This window comes from Mus musculus, chromosome 6 (assembly GCF_000001635.26).
Source record: "Mus musculus strain C57BL/6J chromosome 6, GRCm38.p6 C57BL/6J".
In the NCBI taxonomy this organism is placed as follows: domain Eukaryota; kingdom Metazoa; phylum Chordata; class Mammalia; order Rodentia; family Muridae; genus Mus; species Mus musculus.
Window position 1 is genome coordinate 88,835,430 of NC_000072.6, and position 18,410 is coordinate 88,853,839.

The 18,410-nt window shown below is 54.0% G+C and overlaps 2 protein-coding genes and 1 long non-coding RNA gene across 28 annotated transcripts in view; 1 reads left to right on the plus strand and 2 right to left on the minus strand.

Moving 5' to 3' along the window:
* Positions 1-484: 484 nt before the first annotated feature.
* Positions 485-6,946, minus strand: Abtb1 (ankyrin repeat and BTB (POZ) domain containing 1). Of its 9 annotated transcripts, none has more exons than NR_155424.1 (12): positions 6,340-6,506; positions 5,444-5,471; positions 5,281-5,336; positions 4,198-4,342; positions 3,902-4,061; positions 3,756-3,801; positions 3,416-3,532; positions 3,209-3,327; positions 2,951-3,049; positions 2,689-2,836; positions 1,096-1,296; positions 485-1,023 (listed from the first exon to the last, which is right to left on the minus strand). NR_155424.1 is itself a non-coding variant. In XM_006506791.3 (12 exons), the coding sequence occupies exons 1-12, from the start codon at positions 6,779-6,781 to the stop codon at positions 817-819; spliced, it is 1,410 nt and encodes a 469-aa protein (XP_006506854.1). In that variant the 5' UTR covers positions 6,782-6,946; the 3' UTR covers positions 485-816. The 9 variants fall into 9 exon arrangements, 7 of the variants coding, with proteins under 7 accessions (XP_006506854.1, XP_030111540.1, NP_084527.2 ...); XM_006506791.3 differs by lacking the exon at positions 6,340-6,506 and adding an exon at positions 6,718-6,946 and having other exon boundaries at positions 2,689-2,856; XM_030255680.1 differs by lacking the exon at positions 6,340-6,506 and adding an exon at positions 6,718-6,939 and having other exon boundaries at positions 2,689-2,856; positions 5,409-5,471.
* A 181-nt stretch (positions 6,947-7,127) lies between these two features.
* Positions 7,128-18,410, minus strand: part of Podxl2 (podocalyxin-like 2) — a 32,490-nt gene continuing 21,207 nt past the window's right edge. For 8 of the 18 annotated variants that reach the window (NM_001347327.2, NM_001379219.1, NM_001379221.1 and 5 more), the window contains exons 3-8: positions 13,766-14,559; positions 13,306-13,380; positions 10,104-10,260; positions 9,637-9,698; positions 8,078-8,257; positions 7,128-7,547 (exon numbers count right to left, since the gene is read on the minus strand). In NM_001347327.2, the coding sequence (NP_001334256.1) occupies positions 7,338-7,547; positions 8,078-8,257; positions 9,637-9,698; positions 10,104-10,260; positions 13,306-13,380; positions 13,766-14,559 (1,478 nt within the window). In that variant the 3' untranslated portion in view covers positions 7,128-7,337. Of the gene's footprint in view, positions 7,569-8,077; positions 8,258-8,358; positions 8,989-9,636; positions 9,699-10,103; positions 10,261-13,305; positions 13,381-13,765; positions 14,560-18,410 lie in introns of all 18 variants that reach the window. The other 10 variants (NM_001379217.1, XM_011241375.2, XM_030255447.1 and 7 more) reach the window with 3 other exon arrangements.
* On the plus strand, positions 7,425-11,845 carry Gm15612 (predicted gene 15612). Its single transcript, NR_045880.1, has 3 exons — positions 7,425-7,667; positions 8,052-8,634; positions 9,554-11,845. It is a non-coding gene; the product is annotated as a predicted gene 15612 (long non-coding RNA).

An 18,410-nucleotide genomic window follows, 5' to 3' on the forward strand; every position in this document is an offset into this window, starting at 1 on the left:
TCAGGTCTTTCCCCAAAAGATGAACACACAAGAGCAAAACAAATGGAAATGCACTGGTGAGGAAGAGGAAAATAATCTAGAAAGTTCTGGGACATGACAAACACAAAGGTGGGGAGATCTATGGCACTGCAGGACAACATGTAGACTGACAGCTGTCTAGCACTGGGGACAAAGCAAAGTTCTACTGGAGTGTGGAGGAGGGGTGTGGTCCATTGGCCTGAGGCATCCAGGGAATACCATAGTCCTCTGTGTCTCTGTAGTTAGGCCATGGAGTCACACCGGGTGTGGTTAAGTGGCAGGGATACAGGCCTACTGGCTCAGATCAGAGAACCTCTTCTCCAAGCCTCTGGGTCACCCTCCATGGAGTGTCCCGCTAAGAATGCCCAAGTCCCCTATCCACAGTCCCCAGCTTCCTCTCCTCACCAGCTCCACTCCCCAAAGCCTGCCCCCCCCCCGCAAGCTGTACCCCAACAACAGGCTCAGGTCCCCAGAGTGAATTCAAGCTTTATTGCCACACACCCCCTACGTCCTGTCCAGCCCTGTATGCGGAAATAGCCGAAGCAAGCCAGGGCTGGGTGAGAACCAGGAGGGAGCAGGTAGGACGCTGGGGGAGATGGGACTAAGTTCAAAGCCTACCGTACCCCAGTTTTCCCTGAGTGGTGCCTGCCCCAAATCTTGGGGCTTCCTTGTGCACTGGAGGAGGAGGCTCATCCCAAGGACATCCTGTGAGGTCCCCTCTGCCCATTGTAATGCCATCTTGCTGCGTGCACACACTGCGCATGCCTGTCACCGTGGCTGCCCTGGCCACGGAAGGGCTTAGCAGTCCAAGCCAATGGACACGAGCAGGTCCTCGAGTGCCCGCAGTCGCTGCTGTGCCTCTTCAATGGCACTGTATGTCTGGACCGTGCTGGCCACATGGAAGCGGATGTCATCGACGAGCGGGATGGAGTCTGTCTCCTGCCGGGCCGCTACAGCTGCCGCCTCTTCCCGCACGGCCTCCACGAAATCCTCCCGCTCTACCAGCTGCAGAGAAGCAGGCTCAGCACAGGCTGCATCCCACCCTCTCAGGCTCCCCCTCTCTGCACCCCTGCCCACCTTCTCTATGACTTTGGCCATATACTCGGTACACTGGTCCTCCAGCCGGGCCAGCCGGAACATCTTGGCTATGCGCCAAACACCCACCACACTGTCCTCCTCCAGCAGCTGGGCCAGGCTGCGGCCACACAGCCGCTTCAGGCCAGGCAGAAGGTACATGTCAGCCACACTCAGAACATCGTAGGCCAACTCAGGAGGCAGCTGTGACACGAAAAGGGACAACAGGACACAGGGGATCATCAAGGGCTCCCAGGGTCCAGGGAGGAAACCCCAGTGGAAATACAAGAGACTCACATCTCTGGAGCCTGGCCCAGGTCTTTGGGGGTGCAAGGGGCAGAATCAGCTCAGGAGAGGGGGGTTCCATGCCTCAGTCAGTGCTTAGGACTACAGGCCTTTTAGGAAAAGCAGTGTGGGCTCAGGCATAGACCTGAGCTCTCCCCATCCAGCTGTGGGGTCCCAGGCAAGTCCCTTCACCTCTGTATCTCAGTCCCCTCATCTGTAGAGGATTCATGCCAGCCTTGGAAGACTTGAAAGAAAGTAAAGTGAGCTGGAGGTTTCTATTCCAGCCCACAGCTTGGGAATGGCTCCTTCCACTGTGAAAGACCACACAAGTTTGAGGAGGAGACTGCTAGGCCTTGGCTAAGGTCAAGAATCCAGCTTCAGACCTTGGGTGGCCTAGGGACTGAGCAGAGGGGAAAAAAAAATAGAGGGACTATGCCACCACACTTCTGGATGTCACTCTGCCACCTAACTATTCTCTGGTCGTTTGGTCATATGCTCAAGACTCAAGGAAACATACTATTCTCCATCTTCTGGGGAATACACTGAAACACAGAGCAGGGATATAACTTGTCTAAGATCACACAGCTCCCGAGACTAATCTACTGTTTGACAATGTTCAGAGGCCAGTCCACACTCTGAGCTATTAAAAATGTTCTTGGGGTACCAAGCTTCTTCCAGAGAGAGCTTGCGACACAGGATTTCAGACTCAACCTCAGAATGAGTGGCAGGCCATGAGAAAGGAAGTGAGGGGAAGTGACAGAAGGAAGGCTAGTGACAAAGCCTAATACAGAGGGGGCAGGTTGGTGGGAGCCAGATGGCCAGGACTGGGGTCACCAGAAAATGATGTAGGGACACAGATTCCTGTAGTTCCATCTCAGTAACAGAGAACAAAGAGGATGGGGGAGCCACAGCCTGGGGGTCAGGGCCACCATTTCTACAAAGACCTTTCCTGGAGGCTGAACAGCCCTGACAATACCATATGGCCCACCAGCCTTAAAACATTACCTTCCTAGGGAAGATTTGTGGCAATGCCCTGGAAAAACCAGACAAAGGGGCACCTGGGACCCCAGCAAGCCACCTCACCCCTCAGACCCAATGGAAAATACACTTCTCTCCTGTATAGTGCCCTGCTACACTGCCATGAACACATACCAACAGAGGGAACCTTTGGTACTGTCTAAAGCCACCCACAGGCCTGGCTCAGGAACTCTGGGACAGCTAAGTGCAGGAATGACCCAAGGACTGTGACAACACTACGGCAGACGGCCCAGGGCTTGTTCACCACTGCCCTCCTGCTGGGCGCCACTTCACCTCGGTATGGTCACTATATACGTAGTACAACACGTGAATGAAGATGTCCGGGGAGATGTCATGCAGGGTGACAACTGGGGGATCTCCAGAGGCTGCAGGCTCCTCACTCTCTTGAAAGTGGTCATCCAGAAGGGCCCGGAAGTAGTCACTGCGGCCACAGAAGAAAGCCTGAGGAAGCAAGGTCACAAAGGACCAGGGCTCGAATCTGCCCCAAGGGGCCAGCCCAGGGCTTGAGCAGCGCGGCCAGGGGTGGGACAGGTACCTTGTAGCAGAGGAAGCTGGAGTCAGCCACTCGGAAGCAGATATCGGGGCAGCTGCTGAAGCCATCGGGACATGGGAAGGGCAGCTCTCCAAGGTCACCCTGGTATAGGAAAGAGACGACTCAGAGCAAAGCCGTTCATGAAAGGGAAGTAGCTTCTAGGTTGGCCTAGGAAGGGAACCCAGCTCTGTGGAACCTGCCCCTCACAGCCCCATCCCTAGACACCCATCATGCCCACCAAGCTGGCATGCCCTTCAATACCCGCAGCTCAGATGGCAGGGCACAGTCAGCTAGCAGGGCCATATCTGCCCGTAACCGGGGATCTGCTGGAGGAGGTTCAATAGTCAGCACCTTCACACACGTGCCAGGCTTGGAAGCCACTGGGGGGAGAAGACGGCAGGGACTTAGAGAGGTGGACCAGAGCTGCAGGCTGTAACCCAAGACCTTGGACTGAGACCCTGTACACACCAAATTCAGACACCTTCTCGCACTTAGCCTCCAGGTCATCCAGCAGGTCCCACAGCTGGCACTGCTTGGCCAGGCGCTCACAGTCACTCACGTGTTCTACACCGATGTCCAAGCGGCCTGGGGGATTGAGGAGGCTGAGTCAGGACCTGAGAGTGACTCCTACTCAATACCTTGGTTTTCTCATCCGGAAGGACCTAAGACCTGCTCAATTTGTAGATGGGACCTGTCCTCTCCAAACAGGTTAAGTCATGCTGGGCACACTCCTCCTCCCCAAAGGTGACATCAGCTCTGGGCCACCCTGGGTGTGCTGCTGTCCCAGCCCACGGGGTCGGTCAGTCACCTGTATACAGGTACTGCAGTAGAGCCCCAAAGGCCACCGGGTTGATCTGCAGGCAGAGTAGAAAGGGAAGGTCAGAGGCTACCACCCAGCATGAACTATCTGTTCTCCCAGAAACTGGCACTCTCTCCCAAGGCAGATGGACACACCAGGGGGTGCCTGAGAACCACGACGCTCTTGCCCTTCCACTTGGTGTCCAGCATGTTGGCGAAGTAGGTACTGCGAGCACCGAGGATACAGCGATGGGCCCGGAACGGCTTTCCGTGTACCACAAAGACCACATCGCTGTGGATGCCCTGTTCCAGAAGCCTGGGAAAAGCCAGGAAAGGTTGCATCATCCTGACAACTGCTGGCGCACCAGGACCACTCAGCAAACCCACCCACCAGAACCCACTGAGAGTGCCCAGCAACCCCAGCAGTACTGCAAGCTCCACCCCCAGCTCACCGCTGCAGGAAATCGTCATAGTAATCCCGCCTCCTGCAGGACGCAGTGACCTGTTTGTAGTCTCTCAGTGCACGGCGAATAGGGTCGCTTAGCGCTCCGTAGAGACACCGCTCTCCATCAAAGGTGTTGGCCTCACAGCGGGCTCCTACAAAGCAATGCTCATCAGTCAGAGTCAAGGGAACACCTAGTCTGGGGAGATCTCTGGCCTCCCCAGCTCCCCAGAGGCCCTTCCTTGCCACAGAGGCCCAGGCAACCCTTCGGTCCTTGGGAAGGCCAAGGCATACAATCTGTGCACTTAGATGTAGGCATACTCATGAATACACATGTAAATATTGGACTATATGCAGTTAAGGCCAGACTGAGGGGCTGGCCCTGTAAATAGCCATCTTGGTGACTAGCAGATCCCTGCCCCAACTGAACCTAGTGGAGCCCATGCATAGTTTATTATATGACAGCCGGCATTATTACAAAACAGAACCAAGGGTGACTATGGCAGTGGCAGCCACATGGGGAGAACTGTGAAGTGAGGTGGCTAAGCACAGGGACTTGAAAGAAGCGGGAGATGCATAGATCTAGGAAGGAACTCCAGTCTAAGCAGGAAGTACTGCAACTGAGAAGACCCTGAGGTAGGAGATGGGTAGGTCTAGTGGGGCAGCCAGCAGGTGGGAGACCCAAGGAAGGCAAAGTGAGAGGAGGTCAGAGTGGGTCTCACAATGTAGCCCTGACTAGCTTTGAACTTAAGATAATCCCTGTCTCGACTTTTCTCTCTCCCAATAATTTAATTGCAGGTGTGGGCAACCATGCCCACGTGCTTTTATCCCAAACACTCCCATCAGCTTTGCTGTGGAAAGATCCTCCTGCCTGCAAATATGGAGATCAGAGAGTCAGTTTAGCAGACCAATGGTGGTACAGTACAGGAGACAGCCCCAGAACTGGCCTGGGTGTCAAGGGTAACGTGAGAAAGTGGATAGAGGGTTAGAGAGTACTATGTGTTGACTTTAGGGAGTTAACAAGAAATCAAGGGTGCATACAAACATGGAGCAAGGTCTCAGAGCTTACAGGCAGACCCTGACCCTCTCTCACCATTAGCCAACAGGTAGCGCACCAACTCCTCATGCCCACAGAGGCAGGCATAGTACCTAGGAAAGGGGGAAGCTGTCAGTAGGGTAGGCCCACCCTGCCCACCCAGCTACCCCACCGCTCACACTCACAAAGGGGTGCTGTCCCACTTATCCCGCACGTTCACCTCCACGTCTCGCTGCTCCAGCAGGTACCTGGGCAGGAAGTTCAAAGCCTGGGTCAGAATTGCTTCTCATCTGGGAGAGAGACAACCAGGAAGGGGAAGGAGGCCACATCTCTCTGGGCTAGGGAATGCCTCTGAGAAGGGTAAGGCCTGGGACTACACAGGTCTGCAAGGGTCTGCAACTGTGAGTTGGGTGATGGCTTCATGGACAGAGGCCAAGCCCCAGGTTCAGAAGGCTGAGAATTTGGTCTTTTAATATCTGGGAGAGAGAAGGTGATGGGGCCCCTAATTCAGCCTGGGGAGCCAATGGCAGGGAAGTCAGAAGAAAGCTGATGCAGGCACTGGGGGCGGGGAAGGAGGGGAACAGAACAGATCTATGGAAGAAGTGGAAAAAACAATTGATAAAATGTTGAGGAGAAGAGGTCATGAACCAGAAAGCGATCACTGGGACATGGCAGCCCAAGGAGGCTATCTGAGGCAAGACCTGAACTCTCAGAGCTGCATTCAAATTGAGGGACGGATCATTAACTCTGAGGTGGCATCTGGTGTCGGAGAGAGCTGCAGCTTGGTCACATCTGTTGAGGACCAGGGGACTTGGAAGGAAGGGCCATGGGAGAAAGGAGTCTATCAAAGAAAAGGGTCAGGATCCTTCTCTTCCCTGCCTGCCCACGGAGATCACGGTCTCGGCGCCAGGCTGGTAACTGGCTGCACCAGCGGCGCCTGCGCCTCTTGGAACCTCCACGGAGAGGAGTCGTTTCCCTGCACCGAGCTAAGTAAGGGACCTAGAGCCCGATCTCCCTGACTCGGTCAGCTTCGGGAGCCCCACGGCGCCCAACCCCACACCCGTGCCCGATAAGCCCTGCGGACGCCTGCCCGCCTCCTGCACTTCAGGTTCTCACCGCACACGGCCCACGTCCCCTTTCCTGCAGCTGGCAAACAAGTCGCTGGTATCCATGGCGAAAGAGACTGGACCCCCGGCCGAGTGATCTCGGGAGTCGTCTGTGCCCGGCCGGATGTAAACACTCACCGCCCCGCCCCTCGCGGCACGGCCTAGCTATGCCCGCCTGCGACTCCGCAGCGGCGCCTGCCGCCCGGAGGACCGTCCGGCCCGAACCCCGCCCTCGCATCCAGAAGGCCGCTCCCCAAGGCCGCACCCAGTAACCTTAACCACGCCCACTTAGCCTCTGGGGACTTCTAGCCTTCACCCCGCCCACCCGTCTAGAGGACAACTCAATTCCCCCAGGTTCCGCCCACTCGCCCGAAGAATAGCTCACTACCAAGACCCCGCCTCCTCAGAAGAGCTTCACCGGAAGAGCAGTTCGCTGCAGGCCCCGCCCACATTTCTTGGGATCCGTTCTGAAAACAGCACCTCCCACAGGCTTGGAACGCTTGTCAGTCCTGAGTCTAGCTCGGTTCAGGTCCCGCACATCAGGCCGAGGCCTCGCCCACCAGGACTTTTCCCAGCCTACTTCAGGCTCAGCCCACCCGGCCTGGTTCCACCCAGATGACCTTATACTCCCTACCCTCCGCCCACATATCCCTAACCACGCCCACAAACTCCATGAAATTCCCAGCCCACCCGTCCTTGGCCACGCCCAGCCAGCCTCCCTTGCCCCACCTACTCCTCCAGGCCCATCCCACCCACTCCCCGGAGTGCAGCCCTCGGAAGGCAAAAAACAGGCGTGGAGGCGGAGCGGCCCGCGCGTCTTAGCGGCTTTAATGGAGTCCTGGCGCGGGGAGCGCGCTGGCCTCGGGCAAGCGCTCGGGGCCGGGCAGGGCGGGGTGGGAGCTGCGCCGCGGTCGCCTGCTGCGGTGGGGAAGCATAGTGGTCCGCGTGGAGGACCGGGAGGGGCGCGGGGCCGTGGCGTCGGGCAGTCTCGCGCCCGTGGCCCGGCGCTCACAGGTGAGTGTCCTCCTCGAACACGTCCGAGTCCTCAGGGTCGCGTTTGCTGCCCATGAGCGCGCTCCAGCTGCTCGGGCCGTTGATGGCCCCACCGTTCAGGCTGGGCTGCTTCTCCTGCATCTCCGACTGGCTGTCGCTGGCCACGTCCAGCGTGGGATTGTCGTGGCAGCCGTTCTCCACGAAGCGCAGCTCCTCACCGTGCGACTGCAGCAGCAGGAGAGAGCGCTAGGCGCGCACAGTGGTTGGCCACGCCAAGCCCCCAGGGTACTACTCCCTTGGGGCCCAGGATACAAGTGCCTGCAACTCAAACCTAAACCTCTGCAGGTAAACCCTGTGACCCCCTTGGTGTCACTTGATCCCTTCCAACAGCGCATTATACATGAGACAGCCCACTCAAAGCATACGAGATAGGGCAGAATGTGCAGGGCCTGCCCCCTTTCTCTTGTGCAGGTTGCAGGAGCCTTTGGCTTCTAGGACTGAGGGGAGCAGCTGCTCTCAAGCCTTGCAGAATGGGGCACTGGGGTTAGGAAGAGCTGGAGGAGAGGAGGGATCCCTTGGTGAGACTTAACTCCCCCTCACTGTGTATCTCCTCGAAGACCAGGCTCAGAGAGGGTAGATGGTGGCACTGAGCACAACTGAGTTGGTACAGGTTTCTAGGTGAGGCTCTTGGGTAGCACTGGGTGATACTAGCCACACTCTGCCCTACAGTCCTAAGCCCTCCCTGGCCTACTCACCACGTGTTTGAGCTTGGGCATCCGGCGCTGCCAACAATTGTAGAGTAGGCCAAGCACAATGATGATGAAGCAGATGACACCAATGATCACCAGCACTACAAAGAGCGTCCCGTAGTCACTGCGCACCTGGGTGGCTCGTGCCTGGCAGCTGCTGGTGGTGGAGTAGTTCTGGATGCCAATCTAAGAGTGGGGGTATCAGGAAAGCCCTAAGAGCTAACATTCCAAGGGTGAGTTAGAGCCCCTGACAGCCCTGGGGCCTGGACCTGCATAGAGGGGCATACCATTCTGTCCCTACTGGTTCATCCAAGAACACTTCCAAGCCTCTCCCAGGGTCCACATTCTTGGCTCCTTCACTTCCTCACTGTGTTTCTACACCAACACAACTTTGAATGCACCAATTCTGGCCCTGCACATCACTGAGACGTGATGACAGTCACGGCCCAAATAGATGGGGCCCCACCCCTGTCCCCATCAGTTTCACAAAGCAACATGGCATCTGGGAGACTTGAGTTCACCAAAGGCAGAGGCCTGAAGCAAGCTTCATCTTTAGGCATAAGGTAATGTCACCCTAGCCATCCATGCTAGGCCCCGCATCCCTGGAACCTCTGTGGGGATGCCAACTGCAGCCCACAGCTGGGGTCTCTAGCTTCTTCCCTTTCCCAGTGGTAAGATCACAGGCGGCATGTGCCTCCCTACTGCAGGCTGCTCTGGCTGGCTTGGACTCCCTCCCAATGGGAAAGCTCCCTACAGTCCAGCCTCAGGTGAAGGGAGGGAGCCGAGGAAGGTGAGTGCCATCAGTGAGCTCTGGAGCAGGGGCTGGGCTCCAGCTCCTCCCTGCATTGTGTGGAACCCTTGCAGGTGCCCTCTGTCCATCTGTGTTCCTGAGCCCAGATTTGGAGATCACGAAGAACCTGGACGAGGGGAAACAAGATAGGCCCCGCCCCACCAATGCTGCAGGGGAACCTGAGGGGTGGGGGATGTCAGGAACTGGAAACAGCCCTCCACAGTTAGAGGTGGCACTGATCAGATGTGGTGTTCTGGCTCCTGCTGGGGATCTAAAGTTCCACCACGAGAGCTTTGGGAGTCACTCAGGCAAGGCCCCTGGTAGCTCTGGGCTATCTAGATCCCCAGCTTTGTGTCCCATAGCCCAGCAGGGGCCAGACCACCACATCTGATCAGTGCTACCTCTGACTATAGAGGGCTGTTTCCAGTTCCTGCATCCACCCCACACCTCAGATTCCCCCGGAGAAGCACTGGTAGGGGCGGGGCCTATCTTGTCGTCGTCCCCCCCCCCCCCCCCCACCGTGTTCTTCATGATACTTCAGATACCATCCTACTTAATCCCCTCTTTGATGGTCGATCGCTCACTGTGGCCTGGGGGTGTGCAGTCCTTTTGCTCGGGTGGTAACCTGCACCTGTTCTTTGTGTCTGGGGATGGCCAGAGCCCTGAGACACACCCCTGTTCTGGAACAGCAGTAAGTTTTTCCAGGCACTTTTGGAGAGTCAAGAATGGTAGAAGATGCTGCAGTGGCTGCCAGGTCAAGTCCCTACACACTTACCTCCTCCAGACTCCTGCGGATGCCACTGAGCATGGAAAGGACATCTTGAGTGGGTACCACGCCTGGAGGAAAAACGCCATCATCACCACAGCACCCTGAGGTGTCTCCACACCACCCAACCCTTCTCCTATGGCAGAATGCCTGAGCCGCCTCTGCTGCCCTTGTGCTTCTAATCACAGGGAACCTCAGGGCCCATGTATGTCCCCTGCTGGCCTGCTTCCCATTGAGTTGACCCCCTGGGAAACTATGAAAGGCATGATTTTAGAAGTCACCTCTGCAGCCCAAGGATCCCGCTCTCATAGAGTGTGATGGCCATACCTGTCTCCTCATCCCCAGAACCCAGGTATCACTTCACCCAGAGCCCTGCAGTAGAATGCCTGTTGGGTCTCCTAGCTTCACAGCCCTCCCTGTTCTTTCCTGAGCCTCCATTGCAGGCCTGTGGCGGGACACCTCCCCTGTCTGCTCACCCTGTTCTCCTACAAGGGTCATCAGCAGGTGTTGCTCTTTCTCACTGGGCTTGCTCAGAGAAATATGCCAGTCTCCACGATGGCCACTGCGGTGGCGTGGCAGTACCTCCTCCACCAGAGCTAGGAGCCGTAGTCCCCGGTGCCGCCGAAATACTTCCTAGGGATTCAGAGGAGCCAAGCTTAAGGTTGGATGGTAGCTTTCATCCCAGATCCCAAAGGCCTAGATGGCCCTCTCCCCAGCCTGGTCGGCCCTGGGCCCAGCTGAGAGCAGGGCACAGGCAGATACAGCTGATTCACTTCCATCTCTAAATACCATGGTAAAGGTGTGAGCCTGCCCCAAAGTCAGTCGGGTAGAGGGAACATGGATCTGTCCACCCTTATCATGGGGCAAAGTATCCAGCGCTGGAAACAACAACAGTAAGTCCCCATGGCCACCAGAGAGCAGGGAGGCTGAAAACAGCAGGCTCCTCTGCTGGTCATTCCACCATGTCACTGAGCCTCGGGAGCAGTGGGAATGCCCTTACAGCAAGGGACTTGAAAAACCCATAGAGATGACTCAGAGTACCCTGGAACTCGCCTAGGGAGTGGGGTGGGTGTAGGGTGAGGTGGCTTCTTTTCCCCCCAGACTCTACCCCACTGTTTGGATGATCATGTCAAGTATAATTAAAGAATGTAACAAGAAAACAAACCCAGACCTCCACAGGAACTCTGTGGCAGAGAGAGGCCAGGCTGCTGCCACCAGGAGAGTCCCAACCAGATCCCTCTCCTGCATGTCCAGCTCTCTAGACATGTCAACAGGCCACCGTGGGTGCAAGCCCAATGCCTTCCTGTGACCCCCGAGGCAGAGATGAACTGCTACTCTTGTTGGGTTCCTACCTAGGATAAGGACCTACCCCCCCCCCTTGGTGGTCAACCTGAAATCCACCAAGCTGACTTTTATGGTGGGCTTGCTCCTTGTGACCATAGCAAAAGCCAGGTGCAGCTCAGGTCTAGACACTTTAGCTTCCCAGTCAGCAGTTCTGTCCCAAACATTCAAATCCCAGGGTCAAGTGGTCAGCGTTGTTACTGATGTGAGGACAGGGCGGTGTTCTACCTGCCTGCTGCTCGGCCACATGTATGACACCCTTCCCTGTATAGCGACAGCCACCTTGTTCCAGGGAAAGGATGGGATCCCACATCCTGGGGCAAAGATGCTCCCGGCATCTAAACTCCAAGGTCAGATTGGCATTTGCTACTTTGTCATTTTGTGTCTGTGCCTGCTGATCTCTGCCGGCTCCCTTCCTGTCTCCTAGATCCTAGATAGGAAACAGGAGAAGCTGGCTAGCCTACACTACTCTTGGCGATGATCTCAAGTGCAAAGTTCTAAAACTGTAGCTGCATCGTGTAAAGCCGTCTCTGGGGGCAGTGGCACATTCCTCCCTATTCTTTTTTATCTGACGATGAGGGCTCTGCGTGGCCCATCACCTTCAATGCACAGTGTTCCATTCTCTTCAAACATAAGTCAGAAAGGAAACCATGGACCGCTGGATGGGAGACAAGTCTACATACAGCGCTCGGGAAAGGATACACCAACAGCAAACTCACTCCCTGCCTGGAGAAGATGGAACATCTCTCCTCTGATTTACCTTCTACCCCGACATGCTGGGGATGAACCCAAAACTGTGCTGAGCAGCACCACAGAGCCACACCCTAGCCCTGGAAGTTCACGTTTTCAAGAGTAAAACTGAGTGCCTATGATCATGAAGATGTCTTAATGAGTACCAGTGTTCATGCAAGCACATTAATTATAGACACCCAACCTCTCCCCTGCCTTGGCTTCCAGAACACGGACAACTCTTCATACTTCTCGAACAGTCCAGTCACCTCAGGAGGAAGGACCTAATGTCCAGAGCCACAGTCATAGGCTAGCTTTAACTGTCGGCTTGATATAACCTAGGGCATCTGAGAGGAGGAGACTCCGCTGAGGAATTTCCTGAACAGGTTGTTTCCTAGACATGCCTGTGAGGGATTATCTTATTAATTGATGCAGGAGGGCCCAGCCGCTGTGGCCTGCACCTTTCCCTGGGCAGATGTTCCTGGACTGTATGAAAAGGCTAACTGTGACCCTGAGGGCAGGTCACTAGGCAGTACTCATTCATATGGGTTCTGCTTTTCATCATGCCCTGACTTCCCCCAGTGACTGACCATGACCTGGAAGTGTAAGCCAAATGGCTGCTGTTCTTCAAGTTGCTTTCTGCCAATGTTTTATCACAGCCACAGAATAAGACGAGGACACCATCTCAGTCACATGGAGGAGGCTCAGATGTGGCCTTCTTGTGATTGATGGCCTAGCACATGACCTATATAAGGCTCTGAGTATCTCTGTCTCTGTCTTTGTCTCTCAGACACACACAGCTTTCCCATTAGCCTTTTGATGTCTCTTTAGAGAGCTATGAACAAACACTAACAGATGTTGCTTCTAAAAAGCCTAAGGCAAGATGATAAAGCAGCTAGGATGGGGGACATCCTTTGTGGGATAGCATCTGTGTGGCCCAACTTGGCTCTGAACCCTGATTCCCGTCTCAGCTGCCACCATGTTGGGGTTGCAGGCACATGTCACTACACCCCAGCATAAAAACAACATAAAAAGTTACTGTTGGGTAACAATGGTGCTTGACGGTAGTCCCAGTACTTGGAAGGTGGGTACAGGAGTTTTGATTGAACCCAGAAATTCCAAGCCATCCTGGCCAATATAGCAAGATCCTTTCTCAACAAAATGCTAAAGACAACAGAACAGGTCTCAGTATCATCATCAGAAGCATGTCGCTCACTGGAACAAAAGATCCTTTAAGTGAGAATAAGAGGGAGCCGGGGGTGCAGCTCGGTTGGTAAAGTGCTGCCCTAGCATGCATGAGCCCCCGAGTCTGATGCTCGACACTGAATAAAACCAAGCAGGAGGTTCAGGAGTTCAAAATCATCCTTGGCTACATACTATGTTTGAGGTCAGCCTGGGATAAAAAGAAAAAAAAATACAAATTACAGAAAGCAAAGGGGGGGAAGAGTCCTAGAGTTTTAAGTAGGAAAGAGCTCTTTTTGGCTTTCCCTAAGTGGTAGGTGCTGCTTCAGCCCTGGACTGGGCTGGCCTCTTGGGCAGGGCCCCCACTGCAGCACCTCCCTCTGCCCGTGTGGCCCTTCCTTCCGCATGGGCCAGCTCAGCACTCACACAGTCTATGTTCTCTGTCATGTTCAGGATGATGTAGCTCTTCCCGGCCAGGTTGCTCCAATCCTTGCAGATCACCTGTGCGAGAGGAAGCAAGCAGGGCACACAGGCCTTAGGAGAGACCTCTGGAGAGCCTGAGCCCCTGGGAACTGAGGACCACCACATCCTCCCGAGCTGCAGTGTCAGGTCCCCACTCTGCGTGCATAAGGCTAAACAGTGACACAGAGGAAGTGAGAGGCCTGGCCCATCCTGAGGCTTTGCCTTGGCCCTATGCACTGTGAACACCACGTCCCTTCCTCCTGCGGCCTGTGTGTATGAACAATGACTTGGGCACATGGGTGTGGACAGGTGGGGTGGGAAAAGTGTGGTAAGCCCCCATCACACTGCACTGCTGCTGACACCCCGAGGACCCAGGGGACAGCAGGTATTCAGGCACCGAGGGCAGTCTGCACCTCTGTCTTACCTGAGTAGAGTCCCACGGTGTTAGTGAGTGAGCTTCAGCTGCCTGACCCTCCAGGGGCTGCTCACTGAGACCTTCTTGTCCCCAGGTAGCAGAGGAAGGGGTTGACTCTGTGTCTTGGGGTCCAGGTGGGAGAGAGTCTGGGATTCTGGGGTAAAGGGGACCCTCACTGGGGACCTCAGTCCCACTTGGAGGCACTGTTTGTGGGAGTGAAGAGGACGGCAGTGCCCCCTGCTGGCCATCGAAGTCAGCTGCTCCCACTGTGGCCCCCTCACCAGCTCCCTGGGGAACCTCAGACTGGACCCCCAGCCCCCCAGTTGGCCACTCAGTGCCCCCAGACTCCTGGCTATAGTTCTGAACCCCCGGGGCCACTGTACTTGGGGTGACTGAGGGCACTGACAAGGTGGGTTTCACACTGCTCTCCACTTCCATGCCTGATGTGGCCTGGTCTCCAGAATCCTCCTGCCTGTGCCGGGTGGCCCCAGGACTCTGGCTGCTGGTGCTGCTGCTGGTGCTAGGTGAAGGGGCATGGGCCTGTGCGGTGGCTCCTGGGGACCCGCTCACAGGGAGCAGCTCTTCCTCTTCCTCCTCCTCCTCTGCTTCCTTCTCCCTCTCCTCTTCTTCCCTTTCCTCCTCCTCCTCTTCCTCCTCCTCTTCCTCCTCCTGCAGAGGCATATGCCAGGGAGGCTCAGCAAGATCCATCTTGGGCAGGATGGAGGGGAGGTTTGGCAGGTCCGGAGCCTGGCCTGGGTCTTCCATGGACGCCACCTTCTCAGTCAGGTCTGGGAAGACGTAGTCTAGGGAGAGATGGAGAGCTAACTGACAGGTTTTGTCAGCCATGGGTGGGGTGACCCTTGCTGAGCGGTCTTTATTGGTATGAAAGAAGAGTAGTGTTCCCATGCGGTGGAAGGCCAGAGGGGAACCGGACAGTTGGCAGCGCTGGGGAAGGATAGGACGTAAGCCAGGGAGGAGAATGAAGCCAGCCCACAAGGGCACACAGAGCTAGCTGCCCATTCACATTTTCCCTTATGGTAATAAAATAAAAATAGAAATTTACGGGTTGGAGAGGTGGCCTGGTGTTAAGAGCAAAGGGTTTCATTCCCAGATCTCATAGCTGCTCGCAACCAGTTCCAGAGGCTCACACCCTCTTCTGGCTATCAAGGGTTCTACATGCACACAGTGCATAGACATGTGCAGGCAAAAAAACACACAATAAAAATAAATATAAAAAGTCCTGAACAAAATGAGACTGAAGGAGACAGATTACATTAAAGTATTAGTGACTTTTATCGTTGCTGTGACCAAGAACTTGACCAGAAGAAACTGAAAGATTTGTTTTGACTCACAGTTTGAGGGATATAGGCCACCATGGCAAGGGGGACATGGGAAAAAGGGTCTCCATGGTAACAGGAGCTGGAATCAACAGCTTGTTTATGTCTTTGTGGACCAGGAAGCAGAGAGGAAGCAGGAAGCTTGCCACTCAACCACAAGGAAGGACCTGTGTTTGAGCTTCTAGCACCCACATAAGGACGGGTGTGAGGCTGAAGAGCCAGCTTAAAAATTAAGAGCCCTGGTTGCTCTTCCAGAATACAGCAGTTCAGGTACAACACTCATGTCAGATGGCTTACAACTGCCTCCAAGTCAAGTTCCAGAAAAGTCCATCGCCCTCTTCTGGCCTGGCTTAATCAGGGTTTCTATTCCTGCACAAACATCATGACCAAGAAGCAATTGGGAAGGAAAGTGTTTATTCAGAGTCAGGACTGGAACTCAAGCAGGTCAGGGAGCAGGAGCTGATGCAGAGGCCGTGGGGGGATGTTCTTTACTGGCTTGCTTCCCCTGGCTTGCTCAGCTTGCTCTCTTATAGTATCCAAGACTACCAGCCCAGGGATGGTCCCACCCACAAGGGGCCTTTCCCCTCGATCACTAATTGAGAAAATGCCTTACAGTTGGATCTCACATAGGCATTTCCTCAACTGAAGCTCCTTTCTCTATGATAACTCCAGCTGTGTCAAGTTGACACAAAACTAGCCAGTACATGGCCTCTGTGGGTACTGCATACATGTGGCACATATACATACATACTTATAAAATCATTTTTTAACGGCCAGGTTTGATGATGTACATCAGTAATCCCAGGACTGGGCAGGCAGACAGGTCAAGTCCTGGTGCTCAGTAGCCATTTGGCCTAGCCACATCAGTGATTCAGAGACCCCCATCTCAAAAGATAAAAAGGAAATAATGAGAACAGTTCAGGAAGACACCCAATGTCAGCATCTGGCCGATACATGCATCCATGTAAACATGTATATATTCATTCTCTCTCTCTCTCTCTCTCTCTCTCTCTCTCTCTCTCTCTCTCTCTCTCTCTCTCTCTCTCAGATGGGCGTGATGGATGGAACTCCAGATTTCACACATGATAAGCAACTGCTCTACCACTGAGCTGAATTCTTAGACCAGGAAGTCAGAACTTTATACCCAACTAAACTATCATTCAATTATAGTTGCAAAATTAGGATGTTTTATGCATACAAGGACCTAAAAGTTTTAGTATCCATAAATTCTCAGAGTTATTTAAATGTGTCTTCTAGGAAAAAAAAAGACACTGGAAATCAAAAAACACGAGAAGAATTTCATGACAATAAATCTCAGAATAGAAGTGGTACTGCAAGTCTAGGAAGCAGTTGGTAAAAATAAAACAGGACTCTAGAGAGATGTTAGAAAAATAATTGCAGAAGAAAAAAGCCCAAAAACAAACAAACAAAAAAACTAAAAAGGTTTCTTTGGAGTAAAAAATATGACATGTCTCTCTCCTGTAATCCTAGCATGAGGCAGGCAGAACTGCTATGAATCGGAGGCCAGCCTGGGTCACATAGTTAAGTTCCAGCTTAGGCTGCAGACTGAGATGCTATCTCAACAAAATAGCAACAAGGAAGGTAGGACTTAGAACCTGAGCGATCTTAGCAACAGTGGAAGCCTGGTGAGCCATACAGAGCAGCCAGAACACCTAGCTGCCCTTTTCTTATGTGTGTGCTTTGGGGTATGGAGCTTTGGCCCTTTAAGGTCCTCCTCCTTCACCTCTGCACAGCACACAGCCTGTAGAGACGGTAGCTAGCTCCCCACACAAGGAGGCAGTGATCCCATCCAGGGAACAGGGACTACACGCTCATGGAGGAAACCCAGAGCACCCCTGAAACCAGGCAGTCTAGTGTTACCTTTGTAGAACACAAAAGAACCATCAAGACTCACAAGACATTTGGGAAAAGCAGCCCCAAGAAAGAGTGATGAGCAAGCAGGCGGCTTGCCTGGAGGATGGCATTAAGCAACAAAACGACAAAGTCCTACTGGATTTCCAGAGACCCAAGTGGGAGCTACCCCTCAAAAACATGAACATGAAAGAATAAAACACTACAGTCAGGCATGGTGGATACGCCTGTAATGCCAGTACTCTGGAGTTGGAGGTCAGGGATCCAGAGCACAAGGCTATCTTCAGCTAGACATCAAGTTCAAGCTAGCCTGGGCCTTGAGAATAAACAAATAAATAGCTTTTTGAAAGCTTTTTGAGGCAGGATTGCCATTATTTTGAGGCCAGCCTAAGCTAAATAGCAAGCCCCTGTCCTTAAACAACAACAACAAAAAAGTAAGTTCAATATGAGCAAGAACTTACAATTGCTAGATCTACTGAAAACTGAAATGTAGCATACAGACCATAATTGAAGTGGGCGGGGGGAGGGGGGAGGAGGGGAGCAAGTCAATCCTGGGGAGTAGAATGCGGGGGTAACAGTGGCTAGGAAGCACAACATTAAATCCCTTCAGTCGCAAGAGCACTGCTGCTCAGGAAACTCGGGGGGGGGGGGGGGAGAGAAAAGGAAAGAGTCAGGCCCTTGAGAGGAGAGCTGAGTGTGAGCAGATGACAGACATCAGCACTGTGGCCATGGAGAGAGCTGGTGAGTCCAGAGGGAGGTTCCAAAGAGCCCTGGGGGTGGGGGTGGGGGCAGTCAGTGAGTCGCATGAGACCCTGGACAAGGCAGAATCTGGGTGCGGGGTGGAGGGAGCCCTCATCAGCAGAGTTCCACCAAGTGGGAAGTTCCCAAGAGTTCCCCACCCCACACCCCGGCAATGGGGTAGGTGGGGCCGCGTAGAGGGGAGAGGCCTGGTGTCTTGAAATCAAAATAGCTGTGACTACCCACAGGAGACTGACCCTCACAATACCCAGCCGATCCATTCACATTCCCTTGTGGGGGCATAGAGGCCTCATAAGACACCTGAGCCCCCTCCCCACTCTGATATGTATGTATGTATGTATGTATGTATGTATGTATGTGTATATATATATATATATATAGAGAGAGAGAGAGAGAGAGTGTGTGTGTGTGTGTGTGTGTGTGTGTAAGTAACTGCTGGGGGAGGGAGACTCTTGTTCCATGGTGTAGTCGGCCCTAAGTTTTCTATGTGCCTATAAGTTACCATATTAAACTCAACTGGACTTGGGTGGATTCAATTCTCTGATTTGTCAGCTCACATGGGAACAGGTCCACAAATGAACCAAAGATGAGTTGGGGGTGGGGGTGGGGACAGCAGCATTGTCTCTGCTGAAATATGAAAACTGAGGTTGCTCCCTGCGGTGGAATGTACCCACAAGGGATCCCGG